At 33.8% G+C, this 19,301-nt stretch overlaps 1 protein-coding gene across 7 annotated transcripts in view; it reads right to left on the bottom strand.

Moving 5' to 3' along the window:
• The window catches only part of GRIA2 (glutamate ionotropic receptor AMPA type subunit 2), a 174,870-nt gene that overhangs the window by 65,580 nt on the left and 89,989 nt on the right, over window positions 1-19,301 (bottom strand). For all 7 annotated transcript variants that reach the window (XR_007948472.1, XM_051967021.1, XM_051967027.1 and 4 more), the window contains exons 4-6: window positions 15,550-15,746; window positions 8,604-8,657; window positions 706-867 (exon numbers count right to left, since the gene is read on the bottom strand). Coding sequence is in view for 6 of the 7 variants with exons in the window: in XM_051967021.1 (XP_051822981.1) it covers window positions 706-867; window positions 8,604-8,657; window positions 15,550-15,746 (413 nt within the window). In the remaining variant the exon portion in view is untranslated. The remainder of the gene's footprint in view (window positions 1-705; window positions 868-8,603; window positions 8,658-15,549; window positions 15,747-19,301) is intronic.

The raw sequence follows: 19,301 nt of genomic DNA, 5'->3' as shown, positions 1-19,301 counted from the left end.
TTTAGGTGTGTCATTTAACATCTCAGTTACTCATCCCTGAAAATAGGTATAATAATGATAACAAATGCCACAAATGTAGTTTAAGATCATCCCTAGGGGGAAATGTATCTAAAGTATACAGCAAACCTTTAAATATTATATAAATATAAAATATTACAATTATTATGCAGATTGAAGAAGGTAGGAAAGAAAATACAAAACTTAGAGAATAGGAATTTGACCTCAAAATCAGAAAGACTTGTTTTTTTTGCACCCACTCCCTCAACAAAATTCTTGTTATTTGATACTAGATAAGTCACTTAAACTCAGAATCCCAGGAAACTGAGATTAAATAGATAAACAATAGATAAATAAATCACTGAAAGAATGAAGGAAGGAATGAAAGTAGCAGGACAAAAGGCATTCATGGACTTCTAGTTCTTCACTCCAGTGATGCAGGAAATCAAATCACCAGGAAGAAAATAGAGGTTTGAGAAAAGATATGGGCCATGTTATGAGCTTTGCTTATTATTTAGTTTGTTCTCCTCTTTTCATTAAGTAATCACAGTAAAGACAAATGGAATAAAATAAAATCACACTGTCCACAATGAGTGGTAGTTTATTCCATAAGAATTAATGGTTAAAACCATAAACAATATTAAACTCATTTTGACCTCCTGACTATAATAGAAAAACAAATAAATAAACAGACAAAAAGAAGCCAACCTTAATTGTACTTGTGTGAGCTCCAGGATATTCCTTTTCCTCCAGTGTTGACCATCTCTGTACAAATTTGGACACTAGGGAATCTTCATAGTCAACAATCTGAAATCCTGAGACATTTGCTCCACCAAATTGAATTTTGGATAAATCTCCATCAGTAAATCCCTGGGTAGAGAACATATCATATCAGTTTAGTCACTCTAGACAAAGCACAAAAGTCAAAATTTATCCAGTCCCATCACACTTCCTGTGGGGCCACAACTTTCACGACACAGACATCACAGAGAAATTCATCACAGAGAAGATCATGGGTATTTAAAAGTCTGTGCCCATATTAGCTCCAAGCACAGGAACAGGAACATAGTACAAGACTAACAATGTTCATTGAATTTATGCACTATATTTTGCCTGAGATTGACATGTTGATTTAAATCATCATTTTTGTCTTTGTGTTGTCCCTTCGTACTATTGTGACTACATAAATCATTCTGATTCTGTTTACCTCACTCTGCATTAGTTCATACAGTTTTTCCTAGGTTTCTCCAAAGATTCTCCTTGTTTCTTCCTTCCTTCCTTCCTTTTTTTCTTTCTTAGCTGTCACACAGTTAATAAAGTGTCAAGGGCTCTTCATTATTTCTTACATGGAAGTAGAGTTCAATATATTTATACAACTCTGACTTTTGCAATCATTTCTTAATGAGTGGGGACACCCACTTTCAATTTTTAATCTTTTGATATTTCACAAGGATCTTCCTTAAATATTTTGTACATCCTCAGAAGTTATTTTCTTTAGGACTCTGACGAGTGAAATGTTTATCTGTACTTAACTATGTGTGTATTTTTTACTTGTGGAAGGAGTTCAGATGAAAGTGAGGAACAAGTATCAAACACTTCTATTTCTTTCTCCTTGCTTGTATATTCCTACAGGTCACTCCAATAATCTAAGACAATTTTCTGTGTCATCCCTTGTTCCTTTTCACACCTAAAATGTTTTTCTTCTTATTATTATTCATTATTCTTTTAAGATTATCAAAACATCTCCCCATTTCCAGGCTCCATATCATGTTTTCTATGTGTCCTAGAGATGAATGTAGAGTTCTGAGGAGACACATATAATTTCCACACATTAGAATGCAAACAATTTGTTTAGTCCCCAAGGATAAATTGCTCATGTTAATGTATGTGTTTCTCTTTTCTTGCATTTTACTTTAAAGTTTTTATACAATTTTTCACCCATCAGGGTTACTCAGAAGTTTTCTATTTCATTAAAATTCTATTTTTGACCTTTAGGATTTATTCAGACTTGCTGAGCAAGTTATTCTTTCTTGTAAACCTACATCTTTTTGCTTCTGGAATGTGATATTCAAAGCTTTTTACTTCTTTACATTGGTGAATGCTAAATCATGCCTGATTCTGACTATGCTCTTAGGTAACTGAATTATTTCTGACAGCTTATGGTTTGTTTTCTTTGGCTGGGAAACTGAATTTTGATTGTAATGTGCCTGAAAGTTTTCGTTTTGAGATTTCTACCAAAATATGACCAGTGGATATTTTCTACTTCCATTTGGCCCTCAGGATCTTAGAAAAATGAAGTTGTTGTTTTCTGTTTATTTACATTTTTTTTAAGATTTCTTGAAATACAATGTCTATTGTCTTAATGATTATAACTTTCAGGGAATTCGATAATTATTATGTAATTTATCTTTGATTTATTTTCTTCTTATTTTTGACAGTCTATTTTCCTATTGTTTTTAATGTATTCCCTATCTGATTTTCCTATGAAATACCTTATAGTTTCTAATTTTTTTCCATCTCTTTATTTTGTGTAAATATTTCTTGTTGTATTGTCGAATCATTAACTTCTATTTAGTCCATTCTAGCATACAGGGAATTTATTGTTTGGGTAAAGTTGTATCTTTCTTGTATTAGTCTATTAAATTAATTTCTAATAAGTTTTTTCAGTGTTCTCTGTGGTGATCTTCTTCTTTTAAAATAAGTAGAATAGTTCTCTCTAGGGGAGAAGGTAGGTTTCTCGGGGGAGATTTTCTTGGAGTCAGCCTTAGTATCAGTTCAGATCAATAATTACCCCAAATGCAGCCAGCTGGTAAAAATACAAATGTTTATTTCTCCTTCCAAGTCTTGTCTCTTTCCTTGGGCCGGGATATTCTTAGAGGCCTATCTCTCTGCTTGATTCCAAGAGCTCCCTCTGAATATCTCCAAATCCAAAGGTTTTGTCCTTCAGCCTCTGCCTCTACTTTCTTCAGCCTCCAGCCAGCACAAAGATGGAATGAATCTCTTGTCTCCTTCACTTGGGGCTCGGCTAGCTTTCTGGCGAGTCTTTCAGACCAGCTTGGTCTCAGTGGGGGAAGTGCAGGAACCCAGCCACCACAGAGAGCCTTCTCAATCTCCCGCTCAACTCTCAACTCATAGCTTCTTCCTCTCAAAACTCTTCTTCTGCTACCAGCCAGCCAAATGGAAAATATTCGAATGAATCACTCTTCACTGGCTTATATATGACTCTTCTGAGAGAATGGGATTATGGGTTTTCTTCCATAGTGCTCTCTGGCCCTAAGAGCTTCAAGGGAGGTGTGAATTCAGAGATCTCATACTAAACCCTGAAATTTCCCAAACGTGTGAACTCCAATGAGTAAAGGTGCAAACACAAGCATTGTATCAATTAGTTCTACTTAGTACCTTGTTTCAGGTTCTGGCCCAAAATATCTTCTTGTAAGATCAGATCAATAATCTTTCAACTCTAATGAGTTAGCAGTTTGTAAAGATTCCAACAGTTCTCAATTACTTTCCTTTATTTTCTTTAACACTCTCATTTCATTTTTTTAAAACTCATACTTATTCTCTTGCATCTTTAGCCTCCAGTTTCAGTAATGATACCTTCTTGTTTTTATTTTTCTGATGCCTAAGAAAATATTTAGAGTATGTGCATCCATAATTTTCAATTTTCTATTAAGGATAATGAACCACAAGTGGAAATAAACCTCTATACTTTCCTCAGAGAAATGGAGTAATAAAAGTTATTTGTGAAGCCTATCACCAGAGAACAATGATGATTTTCATAGCATCAAAAAAAAGTTGGATGGTTTTCTCAGTGTCAGAGAAACTTTGGAATATTTTCCTACAAAAGAACATTTGAGGATTGAAACATTGCCATGCTTTCAAGAGAGTCCATGTTATTTTCTTGTTGAATATTTTGTTTTTAAGCATTTATTGTTTATTTTTGTTTATTTTAAATAGAATGGGATCATAGATTTGAGATTCAAAAAGACAAAGAAGTAAAACAGATGAGCCCCTAGACTGAAGCATTAAAAGGAAAACAGATAAGTTTGTATTAGAAGTAGACTGAAATTGAGACCATTCAAATAGCAGTTGGATATGAAATAAAATGATCTCTACTTTTAACTCCATTGCAGACATTTAAATTTTATTTAAATATGTGCATTTTTCTATTTTGATAATATTCATAAAATACATGATCATTAACGATGACTCTTTTGTGACTCTAAATTTGGGATTTTATATTGGGAGAAAGGAACCATCTTGTCAGAGAAAAGATTTGCTCAGCTTATTGTGAGATCAGAGCCAGTAAAAGAGAAGTCTTCTTTTGTCAGGTTTAAAACTGTTTTTTGACTAGATTCAAAGATCTAGAGCTAGAAGAAAAGTCAAAGACCATCTAATCTAATCTTCTAATTACACAATTGAAGAGCTTAATTAGCATGTTCAAAATATTAAGTAGTAGAATCTAGTTTGGATGCTAGTCCTTTGACTCTAAATCCAATACTCTTTCCACTGGTCTATACTACATTTGAACCTGACGAAATAAGATGATGATATAATCCAGTAGCACTGAGTGAGTTGAGTATGTTTTGTACTATAGACACCTCAAAAATAGATCTTTCTTCTGCACAAAGGGAAAGGATATTGTGTGAAGATGAAAAGTAAGTCAAATTTTATGTAAATTTTTATTATTATTTTGTTTTTGTACTATTTTTATCAAAGTTTTGAAAAAAACTTTGATTTATCTGTAGTCCTGTGTTGCCAAAATCGAAGATGAAGGATAATTTGGATAAAAGATAATTCTAAAGCTTTAAAAATCAAATTTTTTTGTGTTATTGACCCATTTAACCATCTGGTAATGTTTATGGGATCCTTCTCAGAATATGTAATTTAAATATATTAAAACATATTTCAGATTACAAAAGAAGCAAACTAAATTGAAATAGTATCACAAAATATTAACTATGTTACAAATATATGATTTAATTGGGTTAAAGGCTTTTTTTTACAAATTCATAATTTAACAATCACAAAACAAAATAGTTTTCTGAGTACATAGTAGAACAGAAACAGAATTTTCTTCCTTCCTTCCTTCTTTCCTTCCTTCCTTCTTTCCTTTCTTCCTTCCTTCCTTTTTTATACTGCCCTATCCTTGTACACATTTTCCGTCTACCATTCTCAAAACTGGAAGAAATCAAAAGAAAAGTAAAATCCTTGCAAAAAAAAATATGAATCATCAGGTAAAATAAATTCCTTCATTGACCATGTCCAAAAATGTATTTTTTCATTCCTCATCATATCTTTGTCAGGAGGTGGGCAGCATGATTCATCACTTGCTCCTCTGGAATTGTAGCTGATCAGCATTCACAAATCCTTTAAGGTTGTTCTTTGAAATGCTGTTGTTAGTATATAAATTGAGTGAAGTTATCACTTCACTCTCCCATCACAGAGACTTTGGGAAGCTTTCAAAGGAAAGAAGTGTTTGAAGAGAACTGAACAGACATTCTGAGAACTCTACTCCTCTCAGAGGAAATACAGACAAAGGATACTCGACTATTGCTAGATTGTTGGCAGATTAATGGGAATGCACACAGTTCTTATTTTTATTGGTTGTTGGTTGGATGATTCCAGTGTTTTTGTAGAGAGACTTTCACCCAAGCTTTACAGAAATTATCACATAAGGGATTCAGAGAAGTAAAAGTGAAAAACCAGGATGAACAACAGTAGAAATTGGTAATACCTGGCAAGAGGATTTCTTATCTTTCTTTTATTTGATTATCAACAGCTCAGAAGGAATTCCGAGCTAGGTGGTATAGTGGATAGGGCAGCAGCCCTGATGTCAGGAGGACTTGAGTCTCAGACACTTAACATTTCTAGCTGCGTCACCCTGGGCAAGTCACTTAACCCCAATTGCTTCAGGGGAAAAAGAATATTATATTTTGCTTATGTGATTATTTATGTGTATTTGCTATTTGATACTATTAATAACTCAAATGTTTTTTTCCTTGGTGATTTCACCTACTCCCAAAAGCACAATGACCCAGATAATCTTTTTATATGTAGGTTTGACAATGTTACTTTCTTCATCAAAAATCTTCAAAAAACTTTTCAACCTGATAGTCAAACCACTCTTTTTCTATACTCAGCTCCAATTTACTTTTTCATACTTCCTATTGAATTAAATCATGTATTCTCCATTTTAGTCAAACTGAACTAAGCTTCTTCCTCAGACATTTATATACATTCATTCAAGGTGTCTCTCATGTCTAAAATGCAGTCCTTTCTCACTACAGTCCATCTCAGTGCCTAACTCCCTTAAAGGATATGTTCATCTGTTTCCTACTTTTCCATGAAACCTCTGCCAATTCCCTCAATTACTAGTTTTTCTCTCTCTCTCTCTCTCTCTCTCTCCCCCTCCTCCTCCTCCTCCTCATCCTCTTCCTCCTTCTCCTCCTCCTCCTTCTCATCCTCCTCCTCCTCCTCCTCCTCCTCCTCCTCCTCCTCCTCTTCCTCCTCCCCCTCCTCCTCCCCCTCCTCCTCCTCCTCCTCCTCCTCTTCCTCCTCCCCCTCCTCCTCCTCCTCCTCCTCCTCTCCTCCTCCTCCTCCTCCTCCTCCTCCTCCTCCTCTTCCTCCTCCCCCTCCTCCTCCTCCTCCTCCTCTTCTTCCTCCTCCTCCTCCTCCTCCTCCTCCTCTTCGTCCTCCCCCTCCTCCTCCTCCTCCTCCTCTTCGTCCTCCTCCTCCTCCTCCTCCTCCTCCTCCTCCTCTTCGTCCTCCTCCTCCTCCTCCTCCTCCTCTTTGTCGTCCTCCTCCTCCTCCTCCTCCTCCTCTTTGTCCTCCTCCTCCTCCTCCTCTTCCTCCTCTTCGTCCTCCTCCTCCTCCTCCTCCTCCTCCTCCTCCTTCCTCCTCCTCCTCCTCCTCCTCTTCGTCCTCCTCCTCCTCCTCTTCCTCCCCTTCGTCGTCGTCCTCCTCCTCTTCGTCCTCCTCCTCCTCCTCTTCCTCCTCTTCGTCCTCCTCCTCCTCCTCCTCTTCCTCCTCCCCTTCGTCGTCGTCCTCCTCCTCCTCCTCCCCTTTGTCCTCCTCCTCCTCCTCCTCCTCTCCTCCTCTTCCTCCTCCTCCTCCTCCTCCTCCTCCTCCTCCTCCTCCTCCTCCTCCCCTTTGTCCTCCTCCTCCTCCTCCTCCTCCCCTTCGTCCTCCTCCTCCTCCTCCTCCTTCTCTTCCTCCTCCTCCTCCTCCTTCTCTTCCTTCTTCTCTTCCTCCTCCTCCTCCTCCTCCTCCTCCTCCTCCTCCTCCTCCTCCTCTTTCTTCTTCTTCTTCTTCTTCTTCTTCTTCTTCTTCTTCTTCTTCTTCTTCTTCTTCTTCTTCTTCTTCTTCTTCTTCTTCTTCTTCTTCTTCTTCTTCTTCTTCTTCTTCTCCCTGCCTCTTTCTCTATATTTCCCTCTCTGTCTTTGTCTCTCTGCTCCCTCTTCCTTCTCTCACTCTCTCCTCAAACTCATCTATATTTATTTATCTATGCACATTGTATATCTCCACAATGGAAAGTAAACTACTTAAGAAGAGGAACTATTTTTGTTTGTTTGTTTTTCTTTTGTATCTCAAGTGCTTTTCATAGTGTCTAAAATATATGACAAAAGCCTAATGATTTTAGTTGAATGGAACTGAATAAGGATATGTACTTATGGGAGAAAAGTATGACTTGACATTTTTAATACTCAGCTTATAAATAATGACAAAAAAGATGAAAAACTGACAATAATGACTTTTTGAAACAGATGTAATTATAATATTTCTCATAATATTAAATGTCTGATTCCCTTATTAGAGAAAAATTCCATCAGTACTTTTCTGTACAGTATCTTTTCTAGTTCTATTATAACATCTCTCCTTGAGTTGGTAAGAATAGCCTGAACCTGCAGAGACTTCTGGAAGTTAAAGAATTTTCATTCTTCTCCTAAGGCAAGGAAACATTACAGTCTTCAAAACTCAGAAGTTTCTTGTAGATTCAGTTCATTCTCACTCTTCTAAGGAAAGATGTTAGCTCATACTTGTTACTTAGGTGCTAAGTATTAACTATTTTGAAAATTCTTCACACTTTGATATTAATGTAATAAAATCATGCTATTAGGTAGTAATGAGGATAGAAGCTGGCCAGATCTTGAAAATAAGAGAAAAACAGTTAAGACAAAATAATTATCTTTTGGGAACAAAAGAAATTGTCTTTGCTAAATATTAATATTTTAAATGAATATTTATTTATTCAGGACATACTTTATTAAGTGCCTCCTATGAACAATGTGCAAATATGGTGGTAGGGATTAGAGGGAAATGAATGGACAAAGAAGACATAGTCCCTTGCTTTTTAGATGATTAATAATTCATATCTTCCAACTACTTTTTCACATTTCTTGTATTATTTATAACTAGAGGGAAATGACTAGTGGTTTGTAAAATATGAAAAGCAAGTGATTCTGTTAGTCTGCTAAACCAGTTATAATCAAAATAGGTTTTTAAAACTATTAATCAGTTGTTCTAAATGCATTTCATGCATCCAAAAACCTCTCAATTGAATGCTTACTATTACTAAAATAGTCAGTATTAATAAATTCACTTACCAGATTTGCAATGATGTAATGGTACCCTTTAACATGTTTTCCAATGGTAATAACCTGTCCAAAAAAAATAAAAATTAGTGCTTAATAAATGCTCTGAACATTGATTTAACTTGTAATGACTGATATAAATTATTTTGAAAAATCAAATTATATTTCCTCTGATGAAGGCACCTAAATATTAGAATATAAAACAACTTCTATGATACAGTAAAAATAGCATTTGATTTAGAACCAATGGAACTGACTTATAATCTCAGTTTGGGCAAGTCATTTTGCATTTTGGAGACTCTCTTCATCTTCCATTTCTAGTGATGGATCTTGTAATCGTCTAAGGGATTCAGAGTCTAGGTTTCCTTGGCTAAAGTATAACAGATGTTCAGGCTCTCTTGTAAAATGGAAAATAAACCTGTAATTGTTTGTTTGTTATATAGTATATTTGACTCTCCTTTGTGCCCTCTCCAAGTCTTATTGACATAGAGATAAACATTTGTGTGTACTTTTATGTAATGTGAAAATGAAGACAATAGAAAATTTAAGACATTTCTATTTGTATGAAATTAACAAGTACCGCAAAAATTTTAAAACTTCCTTACTAATCTCTTCTTTTCCTTAAGTGTATACAATCCATTTGCATAAAATGGCACAAAACTAGCTACATCTGAATTTTCAGATTCAACATGTTTATCTATGTATTCTCTGCTTTCAAAAATTAGACACCCAGGCACGTTTTCAGAATTGACAGGTTGAATTTATGAGAACAGTTGTGAACATAGAAAAATAAAATTCAGAACAATAAAATTGCCTAGATTCTCAAAAAATCTTTTAACTGTTTATCGCAGAGTTTATTTTTTTCTCAATACTATTTTATTTTTCCAAATATATGTAAAAATAATCAACATTCATTTCTGAAAGATGTTGTGTTCCAAATTTTTCTCCCTCTTTCCATCATCTTCCCCCACCCTAAGAAAATAAGCATTTTGATATAGTTTATACATGTATAATGATGCTACAATTTATACAAATACCACTTTTACCAAATTGATGTATAATCTAAAATAAATAACTTCAATGCTGGGCTAATTTTTCACATAAATTTCCCCAAAACATGTAGGAACATACCTAGACTTTGGAAAAACATATGTCTTCTGGTGATCCAATTTGTTTACTTGTGAAGAGGTGTGAAATAAACAACATGAACACTCTCTGCTCTGCTTTATGCTCTGTGTGCTAACAGAAAGTTCCTTGTGATTTTATATAGAATTATAGGCCCAAAGGGCAAAAAATTAGATAATGATCTGTCATTTTTATATTGTGCTTCAATAAAGAAAAGACATATCTTTGATTTAACTGATATGGACAACTTCTGGTGTGGAAACTCACTTCATTCGTACAGATAAGAATTTATATATGTGTGCTTATAGTCTCCATGATATTCCTGGAAAACTGTTGTGTTCACATAACTAGCATGTGCCAGAAACTGGACTTGAACCCATTTATTCCTGATACTGAAATTCTCTCCTCATTCCCATCATGTAGTCTTTGTGTTTTGCGATTTAAAAAAGATGTTTTTCTCAAAAATTCTTGTGGTAGAGATGATAAAGTACTTTTCTTCCCATTTTGAAGTTGAGAAAGCTAAAGCTTGTAAGAGTAAAATGATTAATTTACTGTCGCAAAGCTACTATGTGTAAAAAACAAGATTCACTTGCAATGTTCTTTATAATTATAGAATGCTACCTCTCAATTATGAATTGAATTCTGGAAAAACAAAAAAAGCAAATATTGCAGTCACAGTAAGATCTTTTATCTTGATGAGCCAATGGGTAATATTTGAACCAACAAATAGTCTGGTAGATTAGGAAAAGCACTAAATTGTATAAGCAGTGCTCCTTGGATCTATGCCATTGATCATTACTTTGGTAAAAAAGGATGACTTTTGGAAGGGAAATACTTTTCTATAAATAAGTGCTTTTTAGTTTATCTTAAGAGACAGAGTCTATAATAATAGCTGACATTTTTATAACACTTTAAAGTTTATAGAGCTCTTTCTAAGCTAATTTATTTGAACTTTTTAACAACCCTATGAGAAAGGTAATATTATCCTTATTTTCAGATAAGGAAAATGAGTCACAGAGATGTAAAAATGACTTGTTCTTGTTGCTGTTCAGTCATCTCAGTTGGTCCAGCTCTTCATGACCCAATTTGGGTTTTCTTGGCAAAATTACTGGTCTGGTTTGCCATTTATTTTTTTTCCACCTTATTTTTATGATGAAAAAAAAAAACTGAGGCACACAAGGTTGAGTGATTTATCCAATCAAAAATTAGTAAGTGTTAGAATCAGAATTAAAATAAGCTCTTCCCCACTCCTAAGTATAGCACTTTATCCACCACACCACCTAGCTGCATTGATATGGCAGTTAGGTTAACAGTTAAGTTGTTGGACTTGTGGTCAATAATACCTTTGTTCAACTTCTCCTTTTGACAGATACTGGTTATATAATCCTGGGAAAGTCACTTAATCTCTCAGTGTGCCAGGAAATACTCTAAGTCTATAGGATATAGAAGAAGATGTTAGCTTGCATTGGTAGGTGCTTTCTCTTCTATGAGTTTACTATTCCAATGAAATCACAAGACCAGGCCCCTATTCCTTTCCTTTATCCTAGTTAATGAAGCCACTGTCCTATTGAGGGGAAAATTCGGAGATAGCAGAATGTAAAAGCTTGTATGTGTATATAATATATATATATGTGTATATATATGCATATATAGAGAGAATGTAAATATATAAATATATATTATGCAGAATATAAATATATTAATGTTTTTTCTATATGTTATATAGAATTAAAAGATAGGATATATATATATATATATTATATATATATATACAGAGAAAGAGAGAGAGACACGGAGAGACAGAGAGAGACAGAGACAGAGAGAGACAGAGAATATATTTTTTTGACAGATGAGATGAGAAAATATGACCTCATTCTAACATTTACTAACTATGCTAAGAAGACTTAAGAACCCCTAAAATTCAAGTCTTTCCTTCTGAGGAGGGAGATAAAATACAAGGTTAATGAGGAACCTGCATTTCAGTACCTATAAGGAAGAAGATAATGAGACAATGAGAATCAATTTTCATGGGTATTCATTCAGCTTACAACAATTAGTAGCATTATGTTAGCAAGAGACGCTGTATGAAGGTGTCAAGCCTAAATAGATCCACATTATAAAACAAAGAGTTAGAGTAGAAAGGGACCTCAGAAGTAGTTTTGCCCATCCCCATCCTCATTTTATAAATGGGAAAACTGAGGAACCCCTGACAATGTTATTTGTCCAAGGTAATACAGTTTGGGAATGCCAAAGTCATAAGGCATCATATTGAATCCAGAGCTATTTTCACTTCACCATAATTACTAATTTGCAATAAGCGAGATTTAGATTTTATATTTATCAATTATATTACCATAGTCAAGTCACTTAATCTCAGTCATACTCATTAACTTTATCCATAAAATAACAATAATAATAGCACCTACACACAGGGCTGTTGTTAAGACCAAATGAAATAATGTATGTAAAGCATTTTACAGACTTTAAAGCATTTTGTAAATGAAAATTAATAATAAGTTCTCTTCCCACAACTACATGAACCAGGCAAGCTATTATGTCTTACCAATGAATTGGCAGCAACAGTACACCATGCTTTCAAATGAAGAAATTATATTCCTTCTTTTTCTCACCTACAGAGAATTTTTGTACTTCAAAATACATGCTACCATGGAAACAATTTTTTGATAAATGGACTAGTTACAGCCTCTTGTGCTATATGGAATCATGTAGCACAAGATTTTTGGAATGTATTCTGAGGGTGAGTGCATAGAAATTTGTATTAAAGCTCTGTCAAATCCTTCTATTTTATGAATATCATCAAACATTACAGATTAAATAGGTATGTTCAGGAGATATAACATATACTTACTATATGTGTATATATATGTATATGTATATGTATATGTATGGGGTGAATATATATTGTCTTCCACTTAAGGTGATAATGTACAGAGTTATTAGGAGATGGAGATTAATGCTTTGATGAGGACACAGAAATATTATAAAAGGGTGTTGACAATATTGAATACCTTGAGATAGAAACAACAGAACTTAATACAGAATTAGCAAGAATTGTGAGATAAAACAATAAAGTAATAATGCTAGTTTTATCTAGACTTTCATCTGATTTTTATGATAGATGATACCTATCTCTTTTTGTAATCTTAGGACTTTAAAAATATTAACATTGGGGCAGCTGGGTGGCATAATAGTTAGAGCACTAGTCCTGAAATCAGGAGGACCTGAGTTCAAATTTGATCTCAGACACTTAACACTTCCTAGCTGTGTGATCCCAGGCAAGTTACTTAACCCCAATTGCCTCAGCAATATATATTAATGTTCAATCTAAAAAAGCCACTTCTGTGAATTCCTATTTTCTAGAATTTGATACACACATATATATAAGACTCTAGGTTAAAAACAAGTGTACCTCAAACTCCAGGGACTAGAAAAGATTTATCAAATTGTACACTTCTATAGAATATACCATTTGATTTTTCTCTCATAATCGTTTTGCCCTATTGAATTATTCTAAATTTAATGGGAGTTCTATTTTGTTGACTAAGGATGGTATTCTGTCCAATCATTTTCAGTCATATCTGAATTCATGACACCATTTGTAGTTTTCATGGTATCGATACTAAAGTGGTTTACCAATTTTTTTTTTCCTCCAGCTCATTTGACAGAAGAGAAACTGAAGCAAACAGGGTTGAGTGACTTGCTCAGAATCACACAGCTAGTAAGTGCCTGAGGCTGGATTTGAACTCAGGTCTTCCTGATTCTAGATCCAGCTCTCTATCTACTGAGCCACCTAGCTGTTCTAAGTGTGATATTGTTATATATAAATTAAAACTTCATTACTATTTCTTTGAAATTTTTTTTTGTGTTTTACAGATTAATGAACCAAATTTTTATCCTTAAGCTGAAAAGAATTCAAACATTACAGTCAGGATTCTTTTGCCTTTCCTTTTAGCAAACTTCTCAACCCCCCCATTCCAAACCAACCACTACTCAGATGGTATCAGTCAGTGATTCATCTGCTGATTCATTCAAGTTGCTGAAGAGTGGTTCTAGATCTCCTAAACTTAAAAAAAGGAAGGAGGCACATCTTGGGTGTAGGAAGAAACAGGCAAGTGTGAAGTGTGGTAGGAAGAGGAAAACATTCCAATAAATTGTATAACATAGCTCAAATGAATGCATACATATATGTGTGTGTGTGTGTGTGTGTGTGTGTATAATCAGTTTACTTTCAAAAGTATAAATGAAAATTTATATATGTAGTATACTTTTGCTAGATACTTCTAATTTCAGAAACTTATATGTGTGTCTATATAAATATGTATCATCCATTTGCTTCTATCTATGCATTTATCATCTGTCTATCTGCATTTATTTATAGTTAGCTGTATATATGTTAGTTCCATTTTTTTTCACTTATTGAACTCGATCTTATAGAAGAAAAAAAATAATTCTCATTTTTGTGCATATACCCTTTTAAAATGTCTTTATCAAAGAAATTTTATCAGGTCAGAATTTCCCAGCACCATTGGAACACTGACAATGAGCATAGACTTCAAAAGTATTTATGTACCCACAGATTCTCAGGTGAAATAGGCCAACATTCAAGCAGAAGATAATAGATTTTATTTTTACCTACTATGTGCACATGAAGATAACAAATTCTACAATCACACAGATCTAAGTTAAGAAAACATCATAGTTCTGCCATCTATTTTGTGATTGGCTTCTATAAGTGACATGAGATTATTTAGAAAATTACTTCTTTCAGTTCCCTAAATAGGAAACTAATGTTCCAAAGCATAAATACATCCCCCAAATCAAGACAATTAACTGCCTTATCATCTGTGGGCATTGTGATACCATGGAGAATATAGGACTAGTATGAAGTCATTCCATTGCTAATCAGAGTCCCATAAAAGCCATGTTCCAAAAACTATCCTCCTTTTGCAGAGTGTTTTAAAAGTAATTGTCTTTACTACTCTAAAGAGAATAGAGCTAAGAAGCTAACTTTGGAGAACAGTAACCATGGAACCAAAGAAAAAGGACTGAATTAATGTGGTAATTTCTAAAGGTGAGCATTCTTCCTGATGTCATAGGGTCTAAGCTTTGGAATCATAGTCCTCTTCTGACATTTTACCTTAGGCAAATTCCTGAGTCTCCCTTAGCCTTGATTCCCTTAAGCAAAGTCTCTCTTTTAGGATATATTTGTTTCTCTTATGCAACTAACCGACTCCTGTATTAGAATATGAGCTCCTTGAGAGCAGTCTGTGTTTCTGTCTTTCTTTGCTTTCTCAGTAATAAACAGTGTCTGATGTATAAAAAATGATTAATAAATGCTTGTTGACTGACTAACTATGATCTAATTTGTTCTGTCTCTAACTACAGTAGAAAACTTTCATAATCTAGAATAAGTAAATGGCAACTTTCCAGTGAAAGAAATTCATATTTTAAAAATATTACATAAAATAAAGACTAAACATCGGACAAATAAAGACCAAGGATTAAATTTAGATTTCTCATGGGGGAAACAAAGACTAGATAATTTATAATGCAACTCATATTATAGTAGATTTAAGTTAATAGTCAAAACCATCAAGCTGTTAGGTCAGCAGTATTTTACAGCACTTACTATTGCCAACTGATGCCATGGATAATTTGAATGATGGCTGATGCTGTGTCACACCAAAGCCATACAGCGAAAAACTGCTGTTCACGCATCACTCCCCCCATTGCTTATTGTAGTTGCTGACTTTGCACCAGAATTTTATATCTTGGGGTCATAGATTTAAAAAGAAAATGTAGCACCACCTACTTGGTCTACAATGTCGTTGACTTTGTCTCGCTCACAGTCGAGGATTACGCGCCTTTCCTTTTTTACCTCTAGATCTTGAAACAGCGACCGGTAGGTTTCATCTTTCCTGTCATTGTTAATATTCCCTACATTGATAGCAGTCACTTGCCATTTCTTTTCAGCAGCAGAATCCAGGACAGCTTGCAATGTTGATAAGCCTGGGAGGACACAGATTTAAGAAATAAAAATTTATAAGTCCTTAAAGTCATTTGAATAGCTTAGTACCATGTCATATAACTTGAAGTTATATGTCTAACAGTTTTGTTAGGTAACTAGATGATAATCCTTCTACCTTTCTCTCAACCCCAAAAAAGCTTCAACTAATATCTTACATAGCATCTGATTACTTCAGAACCACATCTGTGAACTAAAATGCTTAGATGCCACTGTACTCAGCAAAGGGAGTATCTTTGGCAGAAAAAGTGAATTCATTCTTCAGAGACAGATGTTTGCTTTTAATATTACTGAACTGTGATTGCCTTTATTATCTCATATTTCTGAAATCAAAGACTAGGAGCACCTGTTTCTTTTCTTGCTGCTTGAACCTCGTATCTTTTCTATTCCGTTTCTAATGCCTCAATAACTCTACTGTCTAGGAAAGATCAAGCAAGTTATTGGCAAGGTGAAAGTTTGTTCAATTATATAACCCAAGAATGGGTATTTACCCCATGGAAACTGCTCTACTAAATTCTACTGTACTAAACTAAACAATTTTAACAAATATTTTTATCATATCATGTAGAAGTTTTCCATTACTGGAACTGATTGAACAGTAAGGAAACTATGATACATATGTAAAATCTTCAATTTCAAGAGATAAATTACTTATTTCAGACACCACGATAGCGTTTAGTATTCAGGAGAGTACAATTTAGCATAAACAAACATTTTATTTCCCAAGTGGAGGAGTATTTTAATCCCTAATATAAATTTGCTTCCAAGCCATTATAATTTGATATCACATGCTTTTAATGTATATTACTAGAATTATAATTGTTCATTTATTTAATCAGCATATAGGATATGTCAGGAAACTAAGGATTTTAAAATATAGGTGAAACAGTTTCTTGAGAAACTTACATTCTACTTTGGGAAATAACATATCTACGATATATCAATACAAAATATTTATAAGGAAAATGCACTGTAATTTTAGTAGGAAGGGCATTAACAACAGTGATGATCAGAAAAAAAAAAAAAAACAGAAGTAGGAAGGGATACAAGTTCAGTATTTAAAAATCCTAGAGATGTAAAAGGCAGAGATGAGAGATTAAAAAAGAAAAGCCAGTCCCATAGTTGGAAAAACAAAATGTGCCTTTAAAGAAAGAATCTAGAGATAGTAGATGGAATGTTATGTATAGGGAATACCACCAGCCAGATTGTGCTGACGGAAAGAGTACATGAAATGGAATTAGGTAAAGCTAGTTTTGAAAACTAGGTTGGGTCAGAATGTTTAGAGCTCTAAATAACAAAAAAGTTTTTTATCATGGTTAAATGTCTATGGGAGCTCCCCAGAGTTTGTTGAGCCAGGGGAATGACATGATTTGAACTATGCCTGTGGTATAGACCACAACATAATATTTCCATTCTTTCTGTTTGCTTGCATTTTTGTTTCTCTTCTCAGGTTATTTTTAGCTTCTTTCTTATGCAACAAGATAACTGTATAAAAATGTACAAATATAGTATATTTAACATATACTTTAATATATTTAACATGTATGAGACTACCTGCCATCAAGGGGAGGAAGTGGAGGGAAGGAGGGGAAAAGTTGAAACAGAAGTTTTTGAAAGGGTCAATGTTGAAAAATTACCCATGCAAATGTTTTGCATATAAAAAGCTATAATAAAAAAATAAAGGAGAATGAAGCAAAAAAAAAAAAAAGTTTGCCTAATTATTCCTCTGTCTCTAGAAAAGACAGAATTGAAAGCATTTCCAAAAGAGCATTGTGAATTTTACTTCCAGTATTTCTGTCAATTGTAGAAAATATTTTGTGACATAGTCCAATGTCAAATTCCAATATAATCTATTTGATATTGGAAAATCAAAATTTATCATTTCAAGATGGTGAATGAAACCACTACTGGATCTAAAATTCAGATACAGTAGTATATTGCAGCATTTAAGAGAATCAGGCACCGTGAGTCCCAAAAGCTTGGTTTATTTCATAAGTTAAAAATAAAATAAATAATTTTAGAAGAGTGTACATATAAACAAAGCCCTAATTTGGTCACAATCAGTCAACTCCTTCCAAACTTTTATGGAACAGATGGAAAATACAGAAGTTGATTTAAAATTGAGATCCCATTTCATTTAGTCAAAAATCTTTCAGAAAAAAGAGATAAAAAACTTGTGATAGAACATTTTGAACACCTCATAAATTTCACAACTTCACTATGTGTAAATGAAATCTTCTATGTTACAATATAAGCTCATTTCCTCTCTGTTCAGCTTCAGTGAAGAAGGAAATCAGTTAGTCATCATGCTTACTATAGTATCTATTCTTATGCTTGAATATAAATATAATTCCCCTCTGTCTTCACTTCAGCAGGTTATAAAGACTAAGTCCCTTTATCTTTTACTTTACATATGCATTTCTGAAATCATAATCATATTGCGAGTCTCTATACTCTTTGAAATACTCAAATTATTCCGTGATCTCATCAGTATGGGTATTTCTTTTGATGATGCATATCACAACTTATCTCTAGCTTATATATTCCCATAAGTTCATCATAAAGGGACAACTCATTATGATTATGATTTTCCACACTTTATCTTCAGAGGATGATAATGATGCAAAGAATCTGTCTATTGTTTATTTTTTTGTTTTGGTAATATGATTAGTTCATTTCTATTTTGGTCATATATTTCTTTGATGACCTCTCATTCTGGTTCTCCTTATTTGCCAAGATCATATTTACTTCTATGCCTAATTACATCCAACCTATGCTTATATTCCCTTCTGGATGATAATTATGGTTCTTTGGAGACTATAGAATACTATGACTCATGTGCTCAATGTAGTAACATTAGTACAATGGGAATCCCTATATAACATCCATAGGTTATATCTAACTGGGACTAACTGGTGTGGGAAATATGGATTATAATTAAAGATAACATGTTTCATATATATATGTATACACACACACATCCCATTTGAAGAATTAGCAAAATGTTTAGAAATGTTATTTGAAATAATGGAAATTCAGTGCTATAATCTGATAAGCACTACTAGGAAATTCAAGGATGGATAGTAACGAGTAAATGGATTTCATCAAGTGATAACTAATTCTAAATCTGCTCCTTGGCAGTTCTCTCTATCAATGAAAATGTAAATTATGATGTTTTTTTAATCAGAATTAATTTGAGAAAGTAGTAGACTTTTAAACTCATTAATCCTACACACCAAAAGTCACTAATGGTCAATGCTGTATCTCTGTGATTTAAATCTGTCATTATTAAAGTGTATAATTTGTAACTGGTAAAAGCTAACAAAATCATCATTTGTTACACAGCTAAATCACTACTAGAATGATTCATTTCTAAATTTGTTTGGTTTAGTTTAATGGAAAATCAATATTAATATTAATAAATCTATATGTAGGGCAATAGTAGCCAATCCATAGATAGGTAGACTACTATTCTTTATTACTGGAGATGAAGCTACTGATTCACCATCAGAGGAACATAATTTCAAGAAGAGATCTCC

Source organism: Antechinus flavipes, chromosome 6, assembly GCF_016432865.1.
Source record: "Antechinus flavipes isolate AdamAnt ecotype Samford, QLD, Australia chromosome 6, AdamAnt_v2, whole genome shotgun sequence".
NCBI classification, from domain to species: Eukaryota; Metazoa; Chordata; class Mammalia; order Dasyuromorphia; family Dasyuridae; genus Antechinus; species Antechinus flavipes.
This window is presented reverse-complemented; position numbering and strand designations above follow the sequence as displayed.